The sequence below is a fragment of the Catharus ustulatus genome, chromosome 2 (assembly GCF_009819885.2).
Source record: "Catharus ustulatus isolate bCatUst1 chromosome 2, bCatUst1.pri.v2, whole genome shotgun sequence".
NCBI classification, from domain to species: domain Eukaryota; kingdom Metazoa; phylum Chordata; class Aves; order Passeriformes; family Turdidae; genus Catharus; species Catharus ustulatus.
This window is the reverse complement of record NC_046222.1, coordinates 33,152,323-33,179,174: the sequence shown is the minus strand read 5'-3', so window position 1 is coordinate 33,179,174 and position 26,852 is coordinate 33,152,323. Positions and strand designations below refer to the sequence as shown.

Below are 26,852 nucleotides of genomic sequence, written 5' to 3'. Positions count from 1 at the left end.
ACATGATAAACACAGTGTTTTTATTGTGTGCCATATGTCTGAGCTAAAACCTGTAAATCAATATTCCACCTCAAATACTGACAGCTGAAGGTCATCAGAGTTTGTGGTGCTGGAGTTTACAAGAGAATCTGATTTGTGGCAGACTCCTCATTGTACTGCACTTCAGAAATGGTCTACATTTCATTTCTATACTGGATGTACATACAATAAAAAATAACCTAGCTGTCCCTTCCTGCAGCTGCATTTTATAATACACAGTTCTCAGTAGGGAAATGTTAAATATAAAAGGTGTGAGGACATAGCTGGGAGGAGGTGACAAGCAGATAGCAGGACTGGGAAAGAGATTTTGACAAGTGGGTAGATAAGAACTTCATGAGCTCCAACAGATAAATGCAGAAATAAATGCAGTGCTCTCTACCTGGATGCATTCAAAAACCTAGTAGTGCATTTTTAATATTTTATTCAGGTGCCTATAGACAGATTTGGGGCCATTCAGGATGCCCTGAAGTGTTCCTTCAGGCCTCCAGCTGTAGCTCCAGAAAGGTGGAGATGTCAGAAAGGTCCGCATCAGAGTTGTCATGCCCTTGCAGAAGTTTTGGATACCATGGAACGTTTCAAAAGCACTAGATGTCTATGTTAAGGCCCTTGAATCAGACTCTAAATGGTTTTCCTTTTTAAAATTCTCTCTGAACCTCTTACAAAAAAAAAAAAATACATTAACTGTTCCTTGCCTGTCTGCTGGCAGAGTGAAGAGTAGCTGTAAGAGACATGTGTAACCCAGCACACAGAAACAAGACTTCCTACCTTGTCTCATGCAAAGAGAGAAAAATTGCTACTAAGACAAGAACAGATCAACACCACAGAGCCAAGAGAACATGGCAGTGAAAATTGCTGTGTAAATCCCCAGTAAGCCCGAAGAAGCAGCTCTTCTGGCTGCCCAGCCTTGTGGCTGGACCACTTTTAAAGAGCAGATTATATTGGTTAGTCTGGGATAAACTCTTAAGAGTCTTTCACAAGGTCTGCAGTCACAGCATATGAATGTGTCTGGGCCAAACAGCAATTATCAATAAAATAAGGGCACAATTTAGCTCTTGTTACTTCTAGCACATCCAGATTATTTTAAAGCTTGTTTTCCTCCTTTTCTCCCACTGATATCCTACTGAATTATACACCCCGCTACCAGTGCCATGTTTTGTAAACTACAAATATATTTTGAATTACCCAAATTACTATTTGAACCCTCTCTTCGAGCAGACACCTTTAAACACAACCCCTTGTGCTGCTCATTGCCTTGGCAGCATTGTGCTGACCTTTTCTTTGGAATGGGAGACAGCAGAGATAGATCAGGACAGAGAGAAAATAATTACTGTTGACAAGGATCTGAAACAGATTTTCCAAATAGTATCTCCATGACAATTATTTTTGCCTGTATTTATCCTAATGGGGTTACATATGAAAACAGATTTGACACAAGGGACCACTGTCACTGCAGTTTGGCTCTGGTTGAGCTTTGTCCCATCCAGTTTGTTGCTGTTCTCATAATATATATTTTTTAAATCCTGGATTTCCTCAGTTCTGTCATATTTAATCCTCCTAAACACTGAGATATGTAAATTAAAAAGACTGCGTTAGAGAAGGTAAATATTTATGAACACAGTGGAATGGTGCTTTAACCGCTGGATGTGTCCATTTTCAAGTGCTGCAACACTCAGAGCTTTTAGTTATCACTTGAAAAAGTGTTGGGCCTCGGATAACATCTCAGAAGAGGTATTTTCGGGGGGAATTTTACAACGTTTGTCATTTTTGATAACACTAACCAGACAACCTGTAAGAGTCGAGCAACTCACTGTGCCAGGGAAGTTTGATGCTCCCACATAGAAGGAGCTGGGTATAGGAGTGACATAACTTGGAAGGCACAAGGATCATGGAATCCTGGAATCTCCTGAGTGGGAAGGGTCCCACAAGGATCATTGAGTCCAGTTTCTGGGCCTGCACAGGACACCCCAAGAATCACACTGTGATAGAAGTGATCCCTTCCTAATGGGTGCATCTCCTGACCCACCTTCAAGCTTCCCTGCCCTTAATATTCAGAAAGATGTTTATTGCTAGGGAAGTATTTTCCAAGTTCATTTAGGGTCCAGCACACTGAAGAACATCAGAAGTGTCACAGGAGAGAACTGTGCCAGCTGTGACCTTTTAACACACCCCGTTAGCAGACCAGGCTTTCCAACTCACTGATAAGCTTCTACCTTCATTTTTCAATCTTCACCAGAGGTTGCTGACTTGTGCCAAAAATGTCCAAGTTGTGTACTTACCCAAGAGTGAAGTTTTCTTGAAAGTGACAATTTTTTTCTCCTAGGATTTTTTTTATCAGCATTTTGCATGGGAAGATCAGCACAGTGTCAGGGATATACTTGTATCACTTTTCATAAACTTTCCAAGCATTTCTCCATTAGAAAACAAAATAAAAATAAGCTCTGGTTATAGTTTAGCAAGTAAATTAGCTGAAAATCCCATCTTTATTGAGACTTGTCCTCAAAGCAGAAACAGCTTTCTCTGATGTTTCTTCAGTCTTTTCTGAAGTTTTGTACCTGTTAGGTAACTGTCCCAGTCAGTCAGAAATAACCATACTTATGGCTGGAGGTGAAAATGAAGCAACTCACTTAAAATACAGAGGAGTTTGGGAAAGAAAGAGAAGGAAGAATGGAGGGGAAGGGAAAGGAGCTGTAGGTGGTAGGTCAGGCCAACAGTTTTATCACTTAAGTTAAAAGGAAAGGAATTTTAAGCAAGTGCCAGAATAAATAGGAACAAATGTGAGGTCAGAAAATAAGGGCGAGAACATAGATTTTAAAAAAATGCTAGAGGTAGACAGTAGATCAGGTAGAGAGGATCAGAGGGGAGGTAGGAGAGGAGCTGTTTCAAAGAAGGAGAGATGGGAGGGAGGAGGGAGGGTGGAATCAGGATTCACTAATGTCTTGGAGAGAATTGCATGTTATGGTCAGGAAACATCCTTAAGGCAAAGTAGGGCATGATGTTTTACTGGGAAAAGGAAGCAAAAATTAGAGACCTCTAAAACCTATGATGATAAAAGACAAAAAAAGTAAGCTAAACTGATGGGCTGTAATTATCTGAGATCCCAGGCTCTTTTCTCCCTGAGTCCTGGTACTCCTTGTAAGAGTGAGTCCCTTTGTAAACACTGACTTAATGTGATACTTTGTTCTGTTTTCCCGTGTAACAGAGATGGAGAAGGCAGGAGGCATTCCTTAGCTTCCAGAAATAAGTTACATATATGATTTCATACTTGATGCCTAGTTGCCTTTTTAGACATGCCTGCCAGAGCTTTTATACAGGTGTGTTTGATAAATTACAGCTTCACTGGCTTTTCCTGTCTGCTCGCTGCTGATTTAACACCTCATGGATTGCTTTTCCACAGGCTCTACAAGAGGAGATTAACGTTTCCGGCAGTAAAATAAAAGTGAGTTACCTGAGCAGTCGCACAGCTGGCTACAAATCAGTGCTGAGGATCAGCATGACCCACCCCACCATCCCCTTCAATCTCATGAAAGTCCACCTCATGGTGGCCGTTGAGGGACGCCTCTTCAGAAAGTGGTTTGCAGCAGCTCCAGACCTGTCTTACTATTTCATCTGGGACAAGACAGATGTCTACAGCCAGAAGGTGTATGGGCTCTCAGAAGCCTTTGGTAAGTGACTCCAGGGTTTGTGCCTCCTTTTAGCAGCTCCTTGTCCTAGATCAGTATGATCTGACTGCAGACACATTAAATGGTCCCTGCAGATTCACTGCAGCACACATTCCCAGCAGATGAATCACAGAATGGTTTAGATTGAAAGAGATCTAAAGACCATCTAGTTCCAATGCCCCAGTCATGGGCAGGGATGCCACCCATTAGATCAGGTTGCCTGGAGCCCCATCCAACCTGGCCTTGAACACTTTCAAGGACAGAATACAAACATTTATCTGTTCTCTGGCTCATGGCCCAGCACGTACATCCTGAGCTGCTCCCATCAAATTCATACAGAAGGAATTAACTGGGACTAGAAGCACTTGGCTGCCTCTCACCTACAGCCAAAAACTGTCAACACTACTTTGAAAAGAATCCCTAAGACAGAGCCCTGATTGCCACTGCCCCTTGTGCCTGACCTTCAGAATTGGTCTAATCTTAGGTTCCCCTTCATTACCCATTCAAGAGTGCCATCCCACACTGGGTGTTTGGTGAGCAGAGGTAATGCAGTTCTGCAGTGATTGGTTCCCATCTGTCAACACCCAGTTGCCATTCAGTTACACGTCTTCACCTGAGTCTAGACTAGACCTTCCAGGCTCAGGAAATAATGCCAGCAAAATAGGAGACATCCCAAATTAGCAAATACAGCTGCTGTTGGCAGAAGGATGGTTCACTGCCTCATAGCTCAACTGAAGATAAGTCTTTTTAAATGAGTTGCAGGATGCCTGGTTTTCCAGGAGTAAGAATAGATGCCTTCCTCCTCTCACTCAGGCTCAGCTACCTTGAGCAAGTTGGATGATACACCCTGCTGAACCTTATCCAGCTCAGAGACCACACTGTGAAATGTATCCTGGTAGCATATCCTGAACGATTTTGTCTGCATGCTCTTTAAGATGCCAGATTATCAGTGGGTCCTGGAGTGCTCCACGAAACAGCTCTACAGTCCAGAATACCCAAGCAGGTTTGAGGACTTCAGCATTCATGCCTTCAATGATTCCCGCCTCCAGAACAGTGGAAAATATTGACCTCTTATATCCCAACTTACATTTTTTTTCTAATGCAATCTGCAAAAGGCTATGTTTGGGGGCAAATCCTGAGTTCTCTCAGTCCTCAGCACTTTTCAAAGAGGCTGGTAAACTTGTAAGATCAAACTTCTTTTTTTTCTATCTAATAAAAAAAAAGATTGTAATTGCTTTTCATTTGTATGAAACTTGCAGTTCTGCTCTGCTTCAGCTGTAAAGATTAGAAGAAGAAAAGCAGACCAGTGAAAATGGTCCTGCTTCTTCTGAGGAAATCATAAAGGAATCATTATTCTGTCAAAAACATGATTTTCCTTCTGCTGACATAATTTTGAGCAACTACAGCATGTTCAGTGGAGTTACTCCTGAAAGGCTCTGATTAGACATCATGGCAAGCAAACTTTTGACATTAACAATGACCGCAAGTCAACCTGGCCGAAACTGCTGCCTCTGAAGGACTCACTGCCCCATGCATGAATTGCACAAGTCTTTACCTTCCAAGAAAGATCAGGATCAAGATCAAGTTCCTGGCATGCACTCTTCAATCAACGAAAGTAGATAGGAGTAAAATTATCTCATCTGTGACTCCAGCACTGGTTTACTCTCAAATCATAGAATATCTTGAGTTGGAAGGGACTCACAGAGATCAAGTCCCAATCTTAAAATCCATTGTTTTAAAATATATTGCTAAAACAGCATCTTTTAAATTCTTAACTCATTCGCCCAACACCTACAAGGGCATTGACCTTTTTAAATGCAGAATAGACTTTTAAGAGAAAAAATATTAGGATTGTGAATTATGATGATGATATTTTCAATTAAATTAGTAAATTTCTGTAGAAATGCTCTTACCCCTGCTCAATTTTGACTCTGTGTGTGCTGGCACTGCATTTCTAATGTTTCTAATCTAAGGAGTCTTTTGTTTCTCTCTTCACAGTTTCCGTAGGTTATGAGTATGAATCCTGTCCAGACTTAATCCTGTGGGAGAAGAGGACAGCTGTGCTTCAGGGTTATGAAATTGATGCTTCCAAACTTGGAGGATGGTCCCTGGATAAGCACCATGCTCTCAACATACAAAGTGGTAGGTTGTCTGTGACACATAGCAGGAATAATACAGCACTGCAAGACCCCGTTGCTCCTTATCACTAAGAATTCAAGAAAAAGGAAGGAAACTGATCAACACATGTGTTCTCTCATGTATTTTACTAACAAATTATTTAGAGGAAACAGGGAACTACATTTAGAAGCAATTTGATGTGCATAATGTAAAAGAAGCTGGCCTTCATGAAGTAGTTGAATGTCAGCCCAACTTTGTAGTGTCGTAAAATAAGGGTATTAACAAGAAGAATATTCCTAAAATAACGAAGGGGAACCTATTCAGATTGGAGCTGTCACTAAGCATAAATCCACCCAGAGGCATCTTCCAATGTGCCAAGTATACTTGCAAAACAAGAGGCTTCATGACCTTCCCCCAAGGGAGAATGGAAGGTTCCAGAGTCCTTGAAGACTGCTGAGGACTGCAGTAGGGAGGCTTAAAAGCTGATCAGAACACGTTCAAAGGTGGAAGAACTGTGTCCCTTTGGATAACAGCGGTATGGGAGCAAACATCTAATTCAGCCCACATCACTGCTGAGAGCACTACGCTTGGAGGGAAAATTGGCAGAGCTCCTCTAAAGCTTTGCAGATGAAACATTTCTCTAGAAAATGTCCCATGGTCTTTCTGACCCTTACTATTCCATGAGCTGTGTAATTTCTTTTTTTTTTAACCTGGCACACTGCAAATTACAGGGCAAGGAGGAACAGACAGGGGAGGTAAAAATTCATAAGATGCTGAAAAGTGTATTTCATTCAAACGTAAAGACAGCCTTGTTCTCCCTACATATTTTCCTTCTGTGGGAAATGTAATGGGTCTAAAAAACTACTTACAGTAATTTCACGAATACAAGCCGCAGCAAGAAGACTAAAATTTTGGTGGAAACCCGGAAGTGCGGCCAATATTCCGGTGCGGCTAATCTATGGACAAAAATGTGATATCTACCCTTACCTAGTATCATGCTGGTCCAGTCCCGAGCCAAAACAGTCTGAAATCCATGGTTTCCCGTTGTTCCGACGATGAACCAATCAGAGAACAGCTTATTGCCTGCCTGTGGATGGCGGCGTTACTGAGGGGCGGGGGTTGTTATCGGGGTGAGTTACCTCGGCAGTTCGATAAAAGTGTTGATATTTCTCTGTACTTTTTAAAGTGTTTTCAGTCTTGTGCGGCTACGGGGCTGGCTGGACTCGCAGGGAGAGGGCTGGGGGAGCCTCTCTCCCCGCAGGGAGAGGGATGAAGTGGGCTATCGGCTCGCAGGGAGAGGGCTGGGGGAGCCGCTCAGCCCGCAGGGAGAGGGGTAGAACGGCCACTCAGCTCGCAGGGAGAGGGCTACAACGGCCGCTCGCCCCGCGGGGCTGCGAGGGCTACAACGGCCGCTCCCCCCGCGGGCTGCGAGGGCTACAATGGCCGCTCCCCCCGCGGGCTGCGAGGGCTACAACGGCCGCTCCTGTGCCAGCACGGAGATGTGGCTCCGCTCGGAGCTCAGCTGCCTGCCCGCGCGGCTGAGCGGCTGTTTAAAGGCAACGCGGATCCATTGGGAATGCTCGCAAAATGACCACACTATTGTTCCTGTCTTTTTCGGCTTGTAAATAAAGGGTGTGTCTTTTTTTACTTGGAAACAATGTTTCCAAGGTCGGCAGTAAGCCAGTAAGCCCCGGCGATCCCGCGATTGTGTTACTAAATGACGATTTTGTGAAAGTTCGCGGCGAACTAAAGTGCGGCTAATATTCCGGGTGCGGCTTATCTATTGACAAAGACATCAATGTTGCCAACACACCGGATATGCGGCTTATACTCCATGCGGCTTGTATTCGTGAATTTACTGTAATTCAGAAAAGAGGCTCCTCATTTGAAACTATCAAAAAACAATACTATGAAAGATGATAAACCTCCTTGCTACTTAACAGATTCCCCAGCTGGCATGCAGCACTGCCAGTTTGTGCTCCCTTTGGTCTCAGTCTCCCTATTTCTTTAATTTCCATAATACTGTTTTCTCTCTCTCTAGGCATCTTGCATAAAGGAAATGGGGAAAACCAGTTCATTTCCCAGCAGCCACCTGTAATTGGAAGCATTATGGGCAACGGCCGCAGACGGAGCATTTCTTGTCCAAGCTGCAATGGTCTGGCAGATGGAAACAAACTCCTGGCTCCTGTTGCCCTAACATGTGGGTCTGATGGAAGTCTTTATGTTGGAGATTTCAACTACATCCGAAGGATCTTTCCCTCTGGCAATGTCACCAACATACTGGAGCTGAGGTACTCTGTGCTGAATGTGGCCGTTAGAGTTATGTTCTTAAGTTCTACAGAAATCCTATGTACCCAAAAGAAAAATGAGCAAAACTCTTAAAAAAAAAAAGCAAACAACACAGCAAAACAGAAAAAAAGCTGTCTGGATCTGCCTCTTCTGCAACTCTGCTGACTTTGATTTACACCAGAGAAACACAGTCCTAGCAAGTTCTCCCAGAACTGAATCACATGCCAAAAATATTGACACATTTCTGTGCTGCTAAATCAGGCTGTGCTGATGTCTGCCTTTTCCTGTAGTCAGAAACCAGTGGGAATGCTGGAAATTAACAAGCAACCTCTGAGATAACCTAAACTTGAAAGGACACAGCACTGATGATGATATGTAGAGGTGAATCAGGACTGATAATCACTCATAATTTAGAGAAGACGATCACTCTAGGCAGTCACAGACTGGAGTTTTCTAGTTGTTTTTCAGGGGACAGCTGTAGCAGCCCCCCCTCAGTTCCCAACTGAGCAGCAGTGTCAGGCTGAACATGCAGATGGAGCATCTGGAAGTAAGTGCAGAGTTTCCTTTTAACGCCAGAAAGCAAAGGAAAAAAATACACCAGGAGAAATAACAAGGAAGGGGAAGGAACATCCATTAAAAACAATGAAGGAGAGGGAAAAGTATGATTTGTTACAAGTTCTGAGAAAATGGAATAAATTATGGCTGAACCAAATTTCAAATTGAACTCACTGGGGATATTTTTCCTATCTAAGATTTCTACAACAAATACAAGCATCCACTTTAAAGCAATGGGGCCTGGTTCTAGCCTTCATGTGGCCAGACAAATCTCACTCCAGGAAAGTCAGATAGAGCTAAGGGAGTATTCCTGAATGAGTCTTCTGTGCTTGACAGGCCTGAAATCAGATCCTGAGAAGTCAGTATGAGGATAACTTGGTAGGAAGGCTCAGTATTCCCATTCACCTCTCAAGATCTGGCCTGAAAGGGAGAATCTTCCTGAAAGTAAGACCCTCCCTCCTCAGATTTAATATCCACTGCTGCTGAGGACGAACATAATACTGCAATTCTGCAAGGACTGCAGCCAAATTTGTGCAAGATCCCCTTAGTCCCTCATGCACAAACATGCTGTGGTCATTAGACCTCGTCAAAAGTCTTATTTGGCACTCAGAACCATCCTTGTAGATCATGGTGTATGGAAAAAAATAAATCCAGATAGCCACCAGAAGGCTGGCACTTACAGAATAGCTGCTTTGGTATGTGCACCTCAGAGGGCTGGGACACCTTTCAAGAACCTCATTTTTGCTATTCTGTTCCATGATACATGAGAACTTAATATCTCTTATGTTTGTAAGGTGGGAAGCTGGGATAAACCTTCAGACCTGGTCCTCATTAGAGTGTAATATGCTTCCAGTGCCAGAAAGTTATTTCAATGACCAAAGGTGAGATTTCCAGAAGAGCCCAGGTGAGCCCAAATCCCACTGCAACGGAGTAGGATTAATATCTCTTTCCCAGAAGTACAATTTTAAAAACCCGATCCCTGTTTCATTGTCAGTGGAAATACCAGACCCAACAGAGGTTTTGCAAAGTATTTCCTCATTGGGGAAGAGAAAATTGGAAGCCTTGACAGAACAGCCTTGCTAGCTGTTGTGTAGAGCCACAGAGTTAAATTTACTCCAGAGTTAAATCTGCTGCAACAATTGCTGCTTCATCTGTGCAAACACTCAGGTTACTAGATCTAATAAACATTTCTTCACTCTGGTGTGCAATACAGTAAGTGGGTTCAGATGTCGGCTGGCTAAAAGCTGTGGAGAAAAACCATTGCTTTTGGACTAAATGGAGTTTGCTTGTGTCTTCTCAAATCAGCATCTCCTTTGAGATTAACACCCTTACTATTTGGCTCCAAGGTTTGTTTGCAGGGGTAGCTTTGGAGTGTAGTGTTCTGGAAAGCAAATGCATGGTGGGTCGCAGAGAGCTGCAGCTGGGTGTGTAACCTAGACCTATGAAAAATGTCCAGCTTGGCATAATTTCAGTCCTCTGGGGTGGAGTTCACAACGTTACAGCAATGGACTGCCACCTGTAACTGTGCAACTCTACCTTTGTAAGTCACAAGGTGCTGCTTTGAGGGTGAAAAAAACTGTAAAGGTGTCTGCATCTACATCTATTTAGCTCGTTGCTGCACTGAATGATAGATAAAGTCTGATGGTCCTATCTCTTGTGTTAGTGAATAACTCCAAGCAGGTGAGATCACACTTCCTTTGTGAAATGCAGCAGTACATAAGTGAGCTCACTGCCAAGTAATATCCAATATAAAATACATCAGTGTCATTCCAGCTAACTCTTTATTTATTATTGCATTGTATGATACAGTTACTGTCAAGTTTTCAATCTGCTAATAATGCATCGAACTGAGCTGCTAACACCTCATTCTTTCTTCTATTCCCTGCTTTCCTGTCTTCTGTCAGAAATAAAGATTTCAGACATAGGTAAGCCAACCAGTGGAGAATTCTTATGCTGCTCCCTGTCTTGTTGCATGTTGTTACACAGTGAGCCACAAGTGCCATTTCCAGATGATTCAATAGCAAATGAAGCTGGCGTGATTAAAAGTGGCGTAGGCAATCAGTCATCAGAACTGGGAGCCATTAATCACAATGTGAGCCATGCAAGCTTCTGCATGAGCTGTTATAGCTAGAGACAGGGGAAGTACAAGCATGAGAAGCAAGGTAACAGGAGGAGGAGGGGGGAAGAAAAATGGGTGGGAATTAATGAAGAAAGTAGAATGACAACAGCATCAGGATACAGATCACTGTAACAACTAGGATGGAAAAATAATTCTCATAGAGTGAAAAGTCTTAATTTGAGTTTGGGGGGTTTAACAAGCATAATGAAGATTCCTGTGTGCCCCAGCATCACCCACAAAGGGAAGTCAGTTTTTGTAATATTTTTCAGTCTGAGCTTTCATAGTGAGCTTTGACACGTGAAAGTCTGTCAGGCTGAAATCAGAGGTAACGCAACTCAGAACCTTAGCCAGGAAATGCAATAAAAGAGGAAAGACAAGAAAACAAGATTAAAGAGAAACTCCTAAATTGGAGCTTTGTCACTAAGAATATTTGTCACTTGGGTTCACTGGGGTTTCAGTGGGTTTGATCCAATCAGTTGCATTCCCGAAGATGTCAACTTCCTGTCACTGCCTGTGTTTGCAAGGACTTCTCTGACTGACAAGTTTCCCATCTTTCTCCCTGCTTGCTTTTCTAAAGCCGAAGCTCAGACTGTGTGGACTTGGGGTTTGTGTGTGTGTGTGTGTGTGCGCGTGTGTGTGTGTGTTTAGTTTTCTTTTGCATTTGGGATTGGGGATTTTTCTTGCTACTTGCTTTTCATTTACTGTTTCTTTGACATCATAAAGGCTATGCTAAACCAGAAATGTTCTGCATGCCTGGAAATGAAATGGAGTAGAAACTGATTTTTTCTCCTATTGCCAGAACAATAACAAAGGGCTGAGCTTCACAATGTAATGGACTGACCCAAAGCATCTATTAGCAAGGCTGGGAGGTTGGTACCCAGGACCTTTTCGCTGATTGTCCTCATCAGGCTGAGTTCCAGCCCCCCAACTACTCTTTCACATCATTTGAAGGCCATAGAAAAATTCATATATCTTTGGAACAGCCGGGTTGTATCCCTAATGCCCAAGAAATACACAACCACTAAAGTGAATCTACTTTGACAGTGAAGGGCAGCAGATAGATACCTGTTATGAAATAATGTTTTGTGTATGAAAGTAGTAACTAAAGGAAGATCTATGGACTGCCCCAAAGGCTGCAGATTAGCAAGCAGAGTTGGCAGGGTTCAGCCTTTAGGCAGTTCCTAAAAACTAAGAAATTAAGTGAAAGAAATCTAAGACATGCCTGCTTCAGTGTAGCCCAAAAGTGTTCAGGGAGGGAGGAAGCAGGTGAGGAGGTCCAGATCAAATACTCCCATCGGTGCCTGCATTGAAGGAGTCACCCATCTGTTAGTGCCTGTTCTGGGACATTTGCTTTAATACTTGTTGCTAGGAGGTCTCTTTGCTCCTGACACTCAGGGAAATGAGTGGATCTAGTCTCAGCTAAAGCTCCAAGGCTTTGAATGCCAGAAGGTTCTAAACTTCACATCAGTGACCAGCAATGGTGCAAAGGATGAGATCCGCAGAGCTGAATCTTAGTGGTTTGGAAAAGCTGAAACCCATGTACTAAAGCTGCCTCAGTTCAGAGGAAAGGAATTCCTCCCCAGTATGTAGGCTCTTTTGAGCTTGACCTCCAGAGGTTCTGGAGCTACCCACTAAGAGGTTTGGCTTTACAGCTCTGTGTGCATAGCCAAGGTCTAACTCTGCAACAGCCTAAATGAGGGATGTTAGTTAAGCCAAAAAACATCATCAAACCATGATGCCTTCTCTGCAGGAAGATGGAGGGCAGTGAGGCATTTCTGTCTTGGCCACAATTAAATTTATTTTTTATTAATTTTAATTCCTTTTTTGTTTCCATTCATACTATAGAAAGAAGTCTGCAGTTAGTAACAAAGAGAGTTTTCTCAACAAACAGCCCTAGGATCAGATAATAAGTCCCTTGCAGTCTCTGGCTTGGCTTATGGCATTGCTATAAAGTTTTATTGTCCAGCATGTCACACTAGAAGAGCTTTGGGCATCACACACAAACTGCAAACACTAAAAGACAAAGTGTAAATTCAGCTCACTGCACTGTGTGGCCTCCTTAGGTATTAATCTATTGAATGTCACCCAGGGAAAACAGACCAGTATCTCACACAAGCTGCAATTAAATCCTCTGGTTCTGAGCTGCAGGGCACTTAGCATAGAGCCATGGAAACACAGCCCTGCTGAACAAAAACTCCTGGGTGCGGGAATTTGGTAGTTTTTCAGTCACCAGCAAATGTACATGGCCAGCAAGGCTCAGAGGGAAAGTGGATAGCTGGCACAGAAGAGGTGTTTTTGTGTCCTTAAACAGAGACATCAGATCCAAAGAAGCCCCAGGGGTTTATCCAGGCCAGTGGTGTGGGTAACTAATTTTGTTGGTGTGACTGCTCCTGTCTGTTGACCACAGTGGCAACCAGAGCTGTACAGTTACCAGTAACAGAAGTTGTCCTTTGAGGAGGTGATAGATGCCCTTGCATTTGAGAAACTTTCAGATAAGGTTGAAAATAATCAGACAAGTCTTACCCCAGAATGGGATATTTCTCTCCACTGCTTGTAAAGGGAATTGAGACAACCAGCTCTGATTTGAACATCCACTTCATAACCATCTAAAGCTTGGTGATATGAATCCCTTGGCATTTTACAGAAACCAATAAAAAGGTGCAGTCTGCTGTGCTGATGTTTTGTAGGGAACCTGCTGAAAAAAGGGACCATCTCCCTTTTCTCATCTCTATTCCTTAGAGACTGGTTTCTTACTCTGGAGCAGGAGGTTTCTTCCTAGGACTCCTCCAAAACATGGGCTCTGGGCTCAAAGGGAGAATACCAGCCTTTGTTCAAAGCTGTGCATACATCATAATACAACTGAAGCAATCCACAATCCAAGTCTCATGCCTCTGCCAGCTCACCCAACTTTGTATCTCATTTCTTCCCTATGCCTGTGTGTAAGGAATCACATAAAGCACAAACACCTTAAAATAGAGTCTGAATCTCTTAACATACGTGCAGAGCTCCCTAAATGGTAGTGGCACTATACTGTCCAAACAATGAGAATGATAAAAGGGAGAAGGCAGATGTTGTATGGATGAGACACAACCCCAAACAGGTGGGATCGCTGTGGACTTGGAAGATTTCGCTGTGGTTTCCCAGCACATCACTGTGTCACAAGTATACAGGGAAACAGTGTCACCTCCATTTCACTTTGGCTTGCAGAACCATGAAACTGTTCTCATTCTCAGTGACTACACCATCATGCCCACTAATACCCATCAGAGTGTCAGTTCTTGGCTAGTGTCCAGCCCATCCCATCACTGCAACTTCAGTGTTATTGCTTCAGGGTATTTAAAATATCAATGCATTGCTCAGGTTTTCTTCTAAAAAACTGTAATAGCTCAAGGAACACTCTGAATGGGAAATCAGCTCTTCCTCCACAGTAATTTTCTAGTAGCAGTGCCAATATGGGGGATAAATGTTATAAGACTACAAATAGTGTAGCCGATCAAATCTTTTGAATAGTAGAAAGTCTTGTCTTTTGCTTTGGACTGTTACCTATCTGAGACATACAAGAGGATGAAAGGGGGAAAAAAGTCTTTTCTGCTTCACCCCAGGCATATTTATTTCAGTTGCTGTTCAGCCCTGTCCAATTTACCACTTGGACTTGCCTATTGATTGTGGCTTTAAATAAAAAGTGAATCCCCAATGTTCCTGGCTCCACTGCTCATGCACTATCACAGATAAAGGGAAGCAGTTTGGGAGATTTCACATGACCAGCATATGTTTATTTAAGCATCTTTCATCCTGTAGGATCTCAAAGTGACCAAAAAAACCCTCTAGTGTATAACACTGTGCAATTCATGCCAGGACAGAGCATGATACTATCTCTCTGCAGTATTGAAAACAGTTGGCAGAAGCCAATGGGTAAATTCCAGCTTGACCATTTTTAACAGATTGTTTCAGCGTCTATTCTATACAAGAGCTGGGAATAGAAAATTGTTTTAAGAACTTTCTTTTTTACAGAAGATTGTAATCAATAATAAAATCCACCAGAGTGAGGGTGAGCAATCCAAAAACTAAATCACAACAGTAGTGCTGGGAGAGGGGAGCAAGAATTTCTCCCTATCCCCATTTTTCTCCATCTCTGGGTAAGTCATTTGCCTTTGCCCATCTGCACACAGACTGCTCTAAAACTCAGGGAAGGTTATCTGTGCTTGCCAGTCAAAGATGGTAAAGGATTGCAAAGTGCCATTAAAGCTGTCCTCCTCTTGTCCACCTCCCATGCAAAATAGAGATTATGAACAGCTCAAAAGCTTACTGACATTCAGCAGGGCTTTGTTAGGACAGTCAGCAGAAAATGCAAGGCCCTGATCAAAATGGATAATGGATTCCCACAGGGAACTTCTTCCACCAGGGTTGACGCCACTTGCTTAGTGTGAGTGGCATGCAGGTAAATGAAATAATACCCTCCCAGCCTGCTGTCATTGGGAAGGAATACAGATGGAGACTGAACTGTCAGGCTGGAACTGTTTTGAAGGTCAGAGCATTTTATTTAGCAAGAATCAGTGTCATTTTTGGAGATGAAATCTGTTCAGACTTTAATAGGATAAATCACAAGGGATATTCCAGAATAAATCAGAAAGGTGCTTTTCCCCCACCCCCATGGTATTAAATAATTTGAATGAAGAACCAGTTTGCTGCTTTTTAAAGAAGAGAATAACTCAGTAATTTTTGCGTGTCTGAAGAGGGGGTAATTTTCCTAACATGAAGGTTGAGAGGAATTCTCTATATGCAGAATAGAGTCAACTGTGATCAACACTATCTAGTCAACTTCTCCTAGAAGAATGCCATTAAATGCAAAATTGTCAACTGTGGCCTAGATTTTTATTATGAATTATTCAGACTTGATGAGTTTGGACAGCTTGAAGGTGTTCTGGAGAAAAGTAGATACTTTTCATACTTCTTCTAATTACTACTTAGGCTTTCATAGAAGGAAAATAAATCTGTTCAAGACAGATGTTAGCAGTCCAACCTGTTTGTTTCAGGCTTGGAAGAGATGCAGCTCAATACACACTAGTAGTCAACAATTTTAATAAAAGATATTAATGACTTTAGTACAGTAAATTCACGAATACAAGCCGCACTGAGTATAAGCTGCATCTCTGGGTGTTGGCAAATATTTCGTTTTTTGTCCATAAATAAGCCGCACCTGAATATAAGCCACTCTGTCGTTCGCAGCGAGGACCCGCGTGCAATTAGTAACAGAACCGCGGGAGGGCGGGGTTTACTGGCTGAGCTAAGGCTGTGCAGGCTCGGCCCACTAGGGGCCGCTGACGGGGCCAGGTAGCCCAGCCCGGAGCTGCTGCTTGGCGGGACCACTGGGGGCCAACCGCCGCTGCCACTGGGCTCGGTCACCACGGCCCAGCGCTGCCCTGTGGTGGCAGGCAGGGACGGAGACCCCCCGCTCCCGCGGCGGCGGGTGGGGACGGAGCACCCCGCTGCCTCCCCGAGCCGCGGCAGGGGCGGCCCAGGTCCCCCCTCTCCTCCCAGAGCTGCGGCAATGGCGGCGCGGGGCCTCCCCCGTCTCTCCCCCGGGCTGTGGTAGAGGAGGGAAGGAGGGAGCTCTCCCGCCTCTCTCCCTGCCCCCCGTGCTGCTTGCAGGGTGCCAGGCTCCACCCGCGGTGCAATAGAGTAGCAATTTGTAACAATCGCAAAATGCCGACTTTGCGGCAGCTCAGCTCGGCACTCTGGCTGGCACTTCTGAGGTTGTAAATGTCAGAAAATTATTCACATATTAGCTGCTCCTGAGTATTAGCCGCATTACCGGTTTAGGAGCAAAATCTTAGTCAAATTGGTGTGGCTTGTATTCGTGAAATTACTGTATCTATGTTAAAATACATGTAAAGTCCTTGACAGACAATTGTTTAAATTTTATCTAAACCCATCTGGTTGTTTTTTTTTCTGGCCAGTCCTATTGGACGTTTTCCATAAAGTGGATTCTAGTTTATTAATTTCTTCAGTCTTGGGCTCATTTAATGTTGCAGTCATAGTGCTAAAAATACTATCATTCTGTCTGCTCATCCCATTTTCTCAGCCACCCTTTCTTGTGTCCAAGGAAACAGTAAGCAGAGGGTGTTCTACAGGTGTTCAGTAAGCAGAGGGTGTTCATGTTCCTCAGGCCAATACTGGTTCTTGTTTTACTTGGGGGCAAAATGTGCCACTCAAGGAATTATTTTGTTTCTCTCATCATTGAGATCCATCTGAATTCAGTGGCAAGATTCCCTTAATCTCCCTGAGGGCAGGACAGAACTTTAGAGTCTTTGCTGGAGTCAGCAAGAGTGCCAAATGAGCCTTGATGCAGTCATCTTCCTGGGTGGATCTTCAATTGCTTTATATAAGGAGTCTCCTTTGTATTAGTCTTTGTTGGGAGGGCAGATTTTTTTCATTATTGTTTGTTTTATTTTCCCTACTCTGTCCTGTGTTTTCCCTTCACTTCCTGGCACTGCACGAACACCAGTTTCAGGACTATGTCTATAACAAGTAAATTAAGCAAACACAGGCACTGGGACTCAACTTGTAGTAGTTCCTGGCATGGTTTGGGCTCAGACCAGAGAACCCTTTCCTTTGGTTGTTTCCCTCCATGCCAGAAAGCACCCCAGGCACAGCGACTGCTAATGGATACAGCTCGAGATCCTGCGCTGTAACACACTGTGTACTAACCTTGTCCAAAATAGCACTCCTTCACTTTCCCAGCCTTTCTGCCCTGTGCGTTTTTATTCTCTAAAGCATTTGCATTGCCTGTTGACTTAAGGAAACGCATCATCCAAAACATTAATAATGTCGTACCCTTGTATTTCAGCCACAGCCCAGCTCATAAGTATTACTTGACCACAGATCCCATCACTGGCTCCATCTACCTCTCAGACACCAACAGCCGACGTATCTATAAAATCAAGTCGACCACATCCGTGAAAGACATTGTGAAGAACTCAGAGGTCTTGGCTGGAACTGGGGATCAGTGCCTCCCATTTGATGATACCCGCTGCGGAGATGGAGGCAAAGGCACCGATGCCACACTTACAAATCCCAGGGGTGAGACTGCTTCTTCTCCATTGGCTTTTTTAAAGGGGGATTTTTGAAAGTGGCTTGTTTAGTCACACTGGAGGTTGCTGTCCTCTCTGATTCTGAAACACATTCTAAGGGCTTGCTCCTGGAAATAACTGAGTATGTCTCTCCCTCAGCTAGTAGTGTCATGGTTCTTCATATTCATGGGACTGGGAGGAGTGCTACACTGGAGGAGTTCAGTGATGGGCACGTGTCCAGAGGGCAATGGAAGCAATCTACCCATCACTTTTATACCCATTGAGCCACTACTCCTCCTTACCAACAGTACTTGGTCCTTTCCAACCTGGGCAGGATTCACTAACAATCGATTCATGAGGCGTTCTTGGCATTAAAAAAACCCCTGGATACACACACACACACACATGCACACACATATATATATCTATAAAAAATAACTGCAGCAAAATAGTGTGCAGCTCAAAGATACACAAATGGTGCTTTAGACATTGACATTATATATCACAGCATCCAGCTTAAATCCTGTAGGGGGTGGGTGCTGACATTGATATGGGAGTAGTCTAATTCAGCTTAATTTTACCTGCTTCCAACATACTGAAATGTGGTAAAAGCACAGTTGAATCAGAATAAAAGCATCACACAGCCTTCAAGGCTGTGAACTAAATTGTTCAAAACAGGTTTAGCCAAACATATGCAGTCCTGTGTGTAGCCAAGACTTCAGTCTGGCAATCTCAAGGTAAGAAGCTCTGCAGATGGAGGATGTCGCTCCTCCCAGCTGTCTACAGCTCCTCAGAAAAAAAAAAAAAAAAATACATGGGAGATAGAGATGACGTGGTGGGGATAGACAGATAGAGATGAGATGGAAGGCATTATTTGTACACAGATTTTCAGCCATGTTTATGAAGAGGGCTGAGAAGGACACCCATGCAGGAACAGTTTTTTGAGATGTGGAATTTTTACCTGTTACGCATCATCTTCTGCACAGCTGTTCAGAGTGCAAGGAGTTTTTTATAGTTCTTGGCTTTGACACCAATGTGCTGCAGGTTTTCTTTTTCATTGCACTGGGGAGTGGTAGCTCCCTTCTTCCTCACCGGAACAATGGCCAAGCCTATCCCAACCTCTTTGTAAAGCAACCCCTCAGCAAAACCTGGCAATCCTTCAGCAAGTGCTCCTGCCCATGGCAGCAGGTTTGGACTAGATGATTTTCAAAGGCTTCTTCCAACCCAAACCATTCTGTGATTTTATGGAAAGTTGATTCACTAAGAGCAGGTAAGGTTCCCAAAGAAGCTGTGGCTGCCCCATCCCTGGAAGTTTTCAAGGAGAGGTTGGGTGATCTACCTGGTTTGATCTACCTGGTCTAGTGGAAGGAGTCCCAGGCCATGACAAGGGCTTGTAACTAAATGATCTTTGAGGTCCCCTCCAACCCAAACCCTTCAATGATTCTGTGATTCTCAGGAAGTTATTTTTCATTACAGAGATGACATTGTTGCTACTGAATACAAGAAACCAAAATTATTTAATGAGCTTTTGTGTCAGGTCTGGCTGTGAATATGTTGTTGTTTGTTTTTTCCCCAGAAGGTATCAAACCCCAGATTTCCACTTTTGTAATATTCAAAGAGTCCAGCATAGTTTCCAGGCACTCCAGAATCCCATGGCTTAACCATTATATTGGGCTAAAGTATTGCCAAAAGCACAGGTATAAGTAAAGGAGCAGCTACTGGTGGTCAGTTTGCAGTGTAGAATTTGTCTCACTGGAATGAGAAGGTTGACTGAAAAGAAAATTAAGTGACTTGGGCAGAGAGATTCAGGCAGTCCAGCAGATCAATCACAAGATCAGGGAATCCAGAAATCTGTAATCCAATTTTCTGCACCTTTTTGAAGTTCAATCAGTGGAAAAAAATACCCCACCACTTTTGTTGGTCCTCTGTTCTCCTTTGTACAGGATAAGAGGGATATTATTCATTTCCATCCATGGCTGAACATTACAAGGTTTAGATGACTTATGTTTCTGCTTTGCTATAGCAAACAGCTCTGGAGTTCAAAGTTTTCAGCACTGAAATCCTTCTTGTTGGCAACTGAAGCTCTCAGGAGGCCATTCTTCCACCTCAATCATACTACAGCAAAATTCATGCATTCATTCCTCATAGCCCCAAAATTTCACAAAACAGAAGTAAATTGAGAGTGAAAGAGGAAATGACATGAAGGAAGATGACAACAAGAAAATAATGATGCAGAAAGCCCATAGTGCAAATAGAAAGTTCCTAAACAGTGTTCCCTGATCTGATTCTAACCTGACTTTGCAAATTCTGCTGAGGCAACGGCTGTGGCAAGGGTGACTCACTCCCCAGTCCCCTCAATAAATGATGAACAGTGAAAACCCATGCTGACAATGTAATGTCTCCGTTGTTTATACCTTCCCAGTGGTTCATCCTAGCGGAAAAATCCAGCAAATGCTCTTCCCTCATGTATTTCTTAATAGTTCAAAATAAAATTGATTTATTGTGGAAGTAACCGGTAGATCTCAAGTGACCCTCTGCTTCTGTGTCTTGGCAGGCAAACAAACACTCATAAGTGAATGGTCAGAGGAAATTAGAAAACTATTCTATAACTATAGAGATACCAGCTGGCCAGGAAAGGACTTAGAAAGTCAGTTTTTCAAGAACTGTTGCTGTTCACAGGACTCTACTTTTTAAGCCTAAAGCAATTTTTTTTTTCTCTGAACATAATTGCTTCATGCCAGGTAGGATTTCTGTATTTTAAGGACATCCTGACACTTTTTAAAAAACCATAAGGAATAAAAATCGTGCCTTTCATGATGTTTTAATTAGTTGATATTTACAGCTTGCTGAAAAATACTGAGGGATACCTTCCTGACAGATGAAAATCAGCAATTCATTAAGACTGGAAAAATAGTAATGAACTGTCAACATATGCGTTTGCATATACCTTTAGCCTCTTGGAACAGTCAAGCATCTCATCTAAGCAGGTTTTTTCAGGTCTCTTCTCAGTGGAAAGAAGCCCTGAAGTAGGTTCATTCTGTGACAATGCACATGTTCAGGGTGGGATGAACCACATTCTTGGGGTGCTGGTCTTCTCCTGGACCTGATAGCCTGAAGAATGAGTTCCCCACTGCAGCAAACACATGTTGAGAACGGTTCTGCACATTCTGGGCAGCAGACTTTTCCCCATTGTTATGATCACTTTCTTCAGTTCTCACCAAAGCTCCTTTGAGTTCAGAGAGGATAATTTCATAGAATTATAGAGTGCTTTGACTTGAAAGGAACCTTCATAGACCATCCAGTCCCAGCCCCACTGCCATGGACAGTGACACCTTTCACTAAATCAGGTTGCTAAGACCCCCATCCAGCCTGGCTTTGAACACTTCCAGGGATGAAGCATCTGCAGCCTCTCTGGGCAGCCTATGCCAGTGGCTCACTACCCTCACAGGAAAGAATTTCTTTCTAATACATAATCTAAATCTACCTTGTTTTAGTTCAGAACCATTATCCTTTGTCCTGTCAATACATTTCTCTGAAGTACCTTCTGGATAGAGGTTCTTGTCTCACTCCATTGAAGGAAGAAGAACTCATTTTAGACTATCAGCTTAGAAAAGACATTCGGAAGTGTAAAACCTTCAGGAATTTCACACTTTACCCATCTTTGGCTTGTTCAATAAAGATAGGCTACAGAAACACAGGACAGATAGATCCACAGATGAAATAGAGGTGGCAGTGGTTTGGTCAGGGTATTTATCATCACTATTAGGAACCAGTCTGATCCGTCCAATTCATTTGCCACAGAGCACAGCAAAGCTTTCAGATGCTAATGAATTTCAATATATCTTTGCAAATTAAAGTGTTACCGCTTCCTAATTATCCTCTGCTAATAATGATCCTCTTCTACAAGCAATCTAAAGAAAAATTAAAACTCCAGCTTGTCAGAGTATTTCTTTTCAACCGAGTACTCACCATTGGTTCTTCTCAGGAAAATGTTGTGGCAGAGAAAGTACCGAGGAGCCTGCAATTAAGAGAGATTGCAGTGACAAGTCTGACACAATAGGAAGAAGGTTTCAGAAGGCACATGGGGAGGGAGGGGGCATCTCATTCATTTAGCACCGTAAGACCAATGTGAAATGAAGTAATTAATTTGGGGACAGATTGGTTCTTTCACTCTGCCCTGCTGAATGTGTAAACAAAATCTCAGTTGTTCACTAAGTGTTGAAGAGTTCGACAGAATTAATTGAGGAAGCCAATGCTCCACAAGCTGTTAACATTTTTATAGTCTTATAATATTAGGACCATTTTGGGGAAGACCAGAGGCTGACTGGACAAATTTCTTGTCTCTCACTCTGACCAGAAAAGACACTTAGGGAAAGGGGCAATCTGGTCTTCCTGTGCTAACACTCCATATGCTAGTCATCAGCATTTAGGGGACTTTCTAAAGAAGTTGCACCAGACCTGTGCTTATATATCAGCATCAATCGGCTTAGAAACCTTCCTCAACACCTGTGCTAATAATTTCCACAATTTCTTCAGCCAGGTCATGAAAAAGAATGGTCCTTTTGAGGCCAAACCTCTGTTTTCTTTTTTCTGTCTCTTTGCTAATTATTTGCTATCTTGCAGTTCCCTTCTTGACCACTGCCTAGCATAAAACTGATCTTAGCAGAAAACTTTTCACAGTAATTCCAGAATCTTTTTCCTGTGTGCTCTTTTTCAGATTGTCAATGTGTATGTCTAGTTAGGGTTTCTCCTTCCCCTGTGAATTCCTCTGTACTTACTGACATTGATTTTTATTTGCCATTTTATTACTCAGTCATTCAGCATCCAGTCAGACAAGAAAAGTCTAAATTTGGATTTCTTTTAAGCACCTTGTTTTTCAGTTAAAAGAGGTTTTTCCCCTTTTTCTAACTAGAGCTATGTGCACCATGCAATCACTTTTAATGGTTTGTCTTCTACAAGAAACTCATCATGTCCTGGTAGCTATTTGCAGCATAACGTTGGGCTGTCATCTCTTCATGATACAAGGTCCTGACATTTCAAGCAAATGTCACCACGTCACAGCTTTCTATCAGCACAGCTCGCTGGTGTGATGTACATGGTGCTACAAGCCCTTGTTCTGTAAGAGATCTCTTCTCACACAAGGGGAACCAGCACAATTTCATAGCATATGTATTTCATATCTCAGAACTTAAGGTTTGGATCTGCAACACTACCTTGGTAGCGGCAGCAGCTGTTTCCTCTCAGTAACTGTGAGGCTGAACTTCGAGCTATATGCTGAAAGGCTGTAATTCTCTTATGTTCCTATGGAAACATGAGAGGAGCCTTCTGCCAAAGCAAGCCAAGGCCATGGGTTTAACATGCATAACATGTGAACTACCCATTTCTGTGCCTGTTTTCAGGAGCCAGCTCCCAGCACTGGAACTGTGCCTATATCAGAACAGAAACAGAAAGGTCCAGCCTAACCTCTACAATCTGCTGCAAAGCATCTTTTAGATGCTTCTTTCCCTTTTCACAGAAGTCATCCATCCAAAACACTTTTCTGTGGGATAGCAAGGCTCTTCTCCATAATTAGTTTTGTTTCCAAGACAATCAGCAAAATCAGGAAGGGATTGGAGCAGTTACCGCATAAGGAATGTGTGCAAGTGGGAATCTGGGGCTTTGACAGATTGCAAACTCTGCTGCCCTACAGAACATCTCAGGAAATTTGAGGCAATTGAGGTTGCTTAGCCTTCATGAAACAGAGATAAGCAGAGAAGTGCTCAGTGGTAAGAACACATACACATACCATTGCCCTGGAGCAGGGTAATAAGTGGTGACTTTGCTATCCCACTTCAGCTTATTCGGGTATGCGAGTTCTTTGTCTAAGCTGGAATGCAAAATAAAGTTGTGCCCTATCAGCTGATCAGAGGTGGCTCAAGGGCCAAAGTGCATCCAAGTTATTATTACTGTAACTGGGTAATCAGACCAGCCATCAAACCACAGAACTGCACACAGTGAGCCAGCAGACACTGCTGATAAGTCCAATCCAATACATATGGAACTAGCTAAGGGAGAGAATTCTGCCTCATTGAAAATCACATTATCCAGCCTACCACCCTTCACTGGCTTTTGGCTTGTCACACAGACTAATGGACAGGCACCTGGAAAAATACTTGTTGTGAACCAAGGAATGGGTAAGAGACTTGAGTTTGACAAAAGCCAATTAAGATCAACTAAACCTATCATGTCTCTTCAAAAAAAAGCACATCTACCATATTGCTTAAAGAGCTCAGTTGTGTTCTTGGTTTTTCAGCAAATGCCAGCAAACAAAAAAGAACTTGACACTCAGCAAGCAAAATAATTAAGAGGAGCAGAGATCTTCAACAGCAGATGCCAGTGACAGGTGACATGTGTCAGTATCCTGGGTGACTCATTGAAGAGGGCATAGCACTGACAAATCTCATGGCAGGTTAAGACAGCTTCCTGAAAGCCACGGATGCCAGTGAGATATTGATGCTTATCTCATCAGATCCTTCTGCAAGCATTTAATGAAGTGTTAGAATACAAATGATGTGTTTATATTGCATAGTGAGGATAAATGGCCACCACTACTGTGGCTTCTGCCATAGCATTCATCAAATCATAGAATGGCTTGGATTGGCAGGGACCATAAATACCATCTAGTTCCTACCCACCCTGGGGGGGACACCTTCTGCTAGACCAGGTGCTCAAAGCCCAACCAACTAGTCCTTGAGAACTTCCAGGGATGGGGCAGCCACAATTTCTTTGGGAAACCTTTGCTAGCGCCTCACCACCCTCAGTAAATTCAGATGTTCAACTGTTACCTTGTGCTCCTCTTGGAGGCTCTTGTTTCATGGTCCTGCAAAGATGAGTCCTTGGAATGAATTCAACACAGGTATTAAAGTGTAGGACTAGAAGCATTCTTTTAGGTCATTCAGTCCTGTCATCCATTATCTCAGCAATCCTGCTATATAATCCCCTCCAAAATTAATGAACTTCATCCTGAAAGCAGCAAGTAATTTTTTTCCTCACTGCTGTAGAGGCTATTCTGAAACCACACTGCTCTGATGGTCAAATATCCGATCCAGGTCAAAGTGATGCCCTTCAAACACGATGAAGCTTTGAAGAAGTAACGAAAATGCTGATTTTGCCTCCTGGCAATAACACAGCTCCCATTGAGCTCTGTGATCTGAAACACCAACAGTTTTCTGACTCCTAATTGACTTTGAATCAACAGGTTGCAACCATGTCTGAATCCCTTCCTTTACCTCAGCTCAATAGAGAAGTTTGTTCTTTCTCTCAAACAATGACTTAGTCCTGATGGTTTTCTGCCAGGTGAGATTATCTTCTGTGGATTTCCTTATAATCAAATCTGCTATGTTCGTCCACGTATCACCTACCTCCATGGCTTTCAGCCCATGCAATACTTTCAATGCTGGCTGAAGGCCATGATTTTAGTTGCCAAAGCAATCAGGGGATTAGTCTCTGCTTTATGAAAAATCTAGAATTTTTGATCTGTGAACTGCTGCATCTGCACTTCACAGCAGAGCTCACAGTAGATGGAGACTGAGGGTAAGTGTTTCAAATAAGGGGATCTGGCTGCAAAACAGCATTTTGGAGGAACACAATATCTGATCACTCCTCACACACTTTCAAAGCTTTCTATCTGAAACAGAATTTCCATCATTTTTGTCACCAAGATGACAGCCAAAGAGACAGTCTAGTGAGGATTCAGCTCACTAATTTAATCTGCCTACAATATAAATGTTTTCTTTAGAGATATTTTCTGTAGTCTCCTTTTATAGTCAAATGGGAGGAAAAGGTACTTCTAGCAGGATTTGTATAATCTGTTGGGGATGTAGGTTTTAGGGGGATACAAATTGCACTCTCAGAGTAGATTTCTCTCTCTACTGATTGGAATAGCTTCAGATACTTGCTTAGATGCACAGTGCAGATGTCTGCTTTTTGTCAAGTGATTGTTAACCCTGTAAGCAAAAGAAACCAAACAGGAAGACCCTAATATTTCTATATTTCAAGCAGAATTTTTGCTTGCATAGGAAAAGATGTTACAGGCCTCTACATTATTTTTCTGTTTCTTTACAAGCTTTTAGTGGCTTTAACACACTCAAATATTATGCTGAGCGACATTCTGCCTCTGTAGGGTAGATGAGGTGAATGACTTTATTAGTATCTGGGGAGTTATTTTAATTTATACTTGCACAAAGGAGAGGTGAATAGAGCCCCTAACTTCTTATTCCTGCCTCAGTCATGACCTTTCTCTGTGACCTTGTGAGAATTGCATTATCTGTTAATTTTCTGGTACGTAAAATTAGAATGATCACACACATAGACTCTTATGAGGTCTAATTAGGAAGTGTAAAGCTCTATGAAATCCTCTGATGGAAGATGCATGGGGTAGCTATCCTAGGATAAAGAGGATTATAGGAGGTTGTGCTAACATAACAAATACTTGAGAAATTATGCTTAGGGGGAGGTGAAATGGCACGTATCTGCTGGGCAAGAAATGAGATCAGCAGCCTGTAACTGCTGTCAGCAGACCTCACATCCACTGACAGCAGTATATCTACAAAGGGGGTTTGGACAATGAAATTAATCACTAGCAGAGTTCAGAATCAGGTGAAACATGTATACTACTATGATTATCCTAGGGAAAACCCTTCCTCTTTTATCCATCTGGAATTTGAGTGACCTGATGGACCTTTCACAGCCTTTTTTCATCACCATTTTTGAAAGATTCATCAGTGTAACATTTTTACATGCATGGCCTACCATTCATACCATGAGCAATAAAAACAGGTTTCTAAACATGCAAGACATGCAGTTACTAGAAAACCTTTTCATTTCAGGAGTTCACCAAATGCCGTGCCCTTTTCCAGGAGCAAGCAGGGATTTCTGAATTGCATTGTGTGCCCCTTGAAAGTGCCTTCCATGGAATGGTGCCAGTTCAAAGCTCTTGATAACCAGGACTCCCACGTGCCCAAC

At 42.8% G+C, this 26,852-nt stretch overlaps 1 protein-coding gene across 12 annotated transcripts in view; it reads left to right on the top strand.

Moving 5' to 3' along the window:
• Positions 1–26,852, top strand: part of TENM4 (teneurin transmembrane protein 4) — a 634,039-nt gene that overhangs the window by 556,704 nt on the left and 50,483 nt on the right. For 9 of the 12 annotated variants that reach the window (XM_042779057.1, XM_042779056.1, XM_042779058.1 and 6 more), the window contains 5 exons: positions 3,434–3,701; positions 5,697–5,840; positions 7,858–8,107; positions 10,565–10,585; positions 17,627–17,859. In XM_042779057.1, the coding sequence (XP_042634991.1) occupies positions 3,434–3,701; positions 5,697–5,840; positions 7,858–8,107; positions 10,565–10,585; positions 17,627–17,859 (916 nt within the window). The remainder of the gene's footprint in view (positions 1–3,433; positions 3,702–5,696; positions 5,841–7,857; positions 8,108–10,564; positions 10,586–17,626; positions 17,860–26,852) is intronic. The other 3 variants (XM_033052867.1, XM_033052866.1, XM_033052869.2) reach the window with 1 other exon arrangement.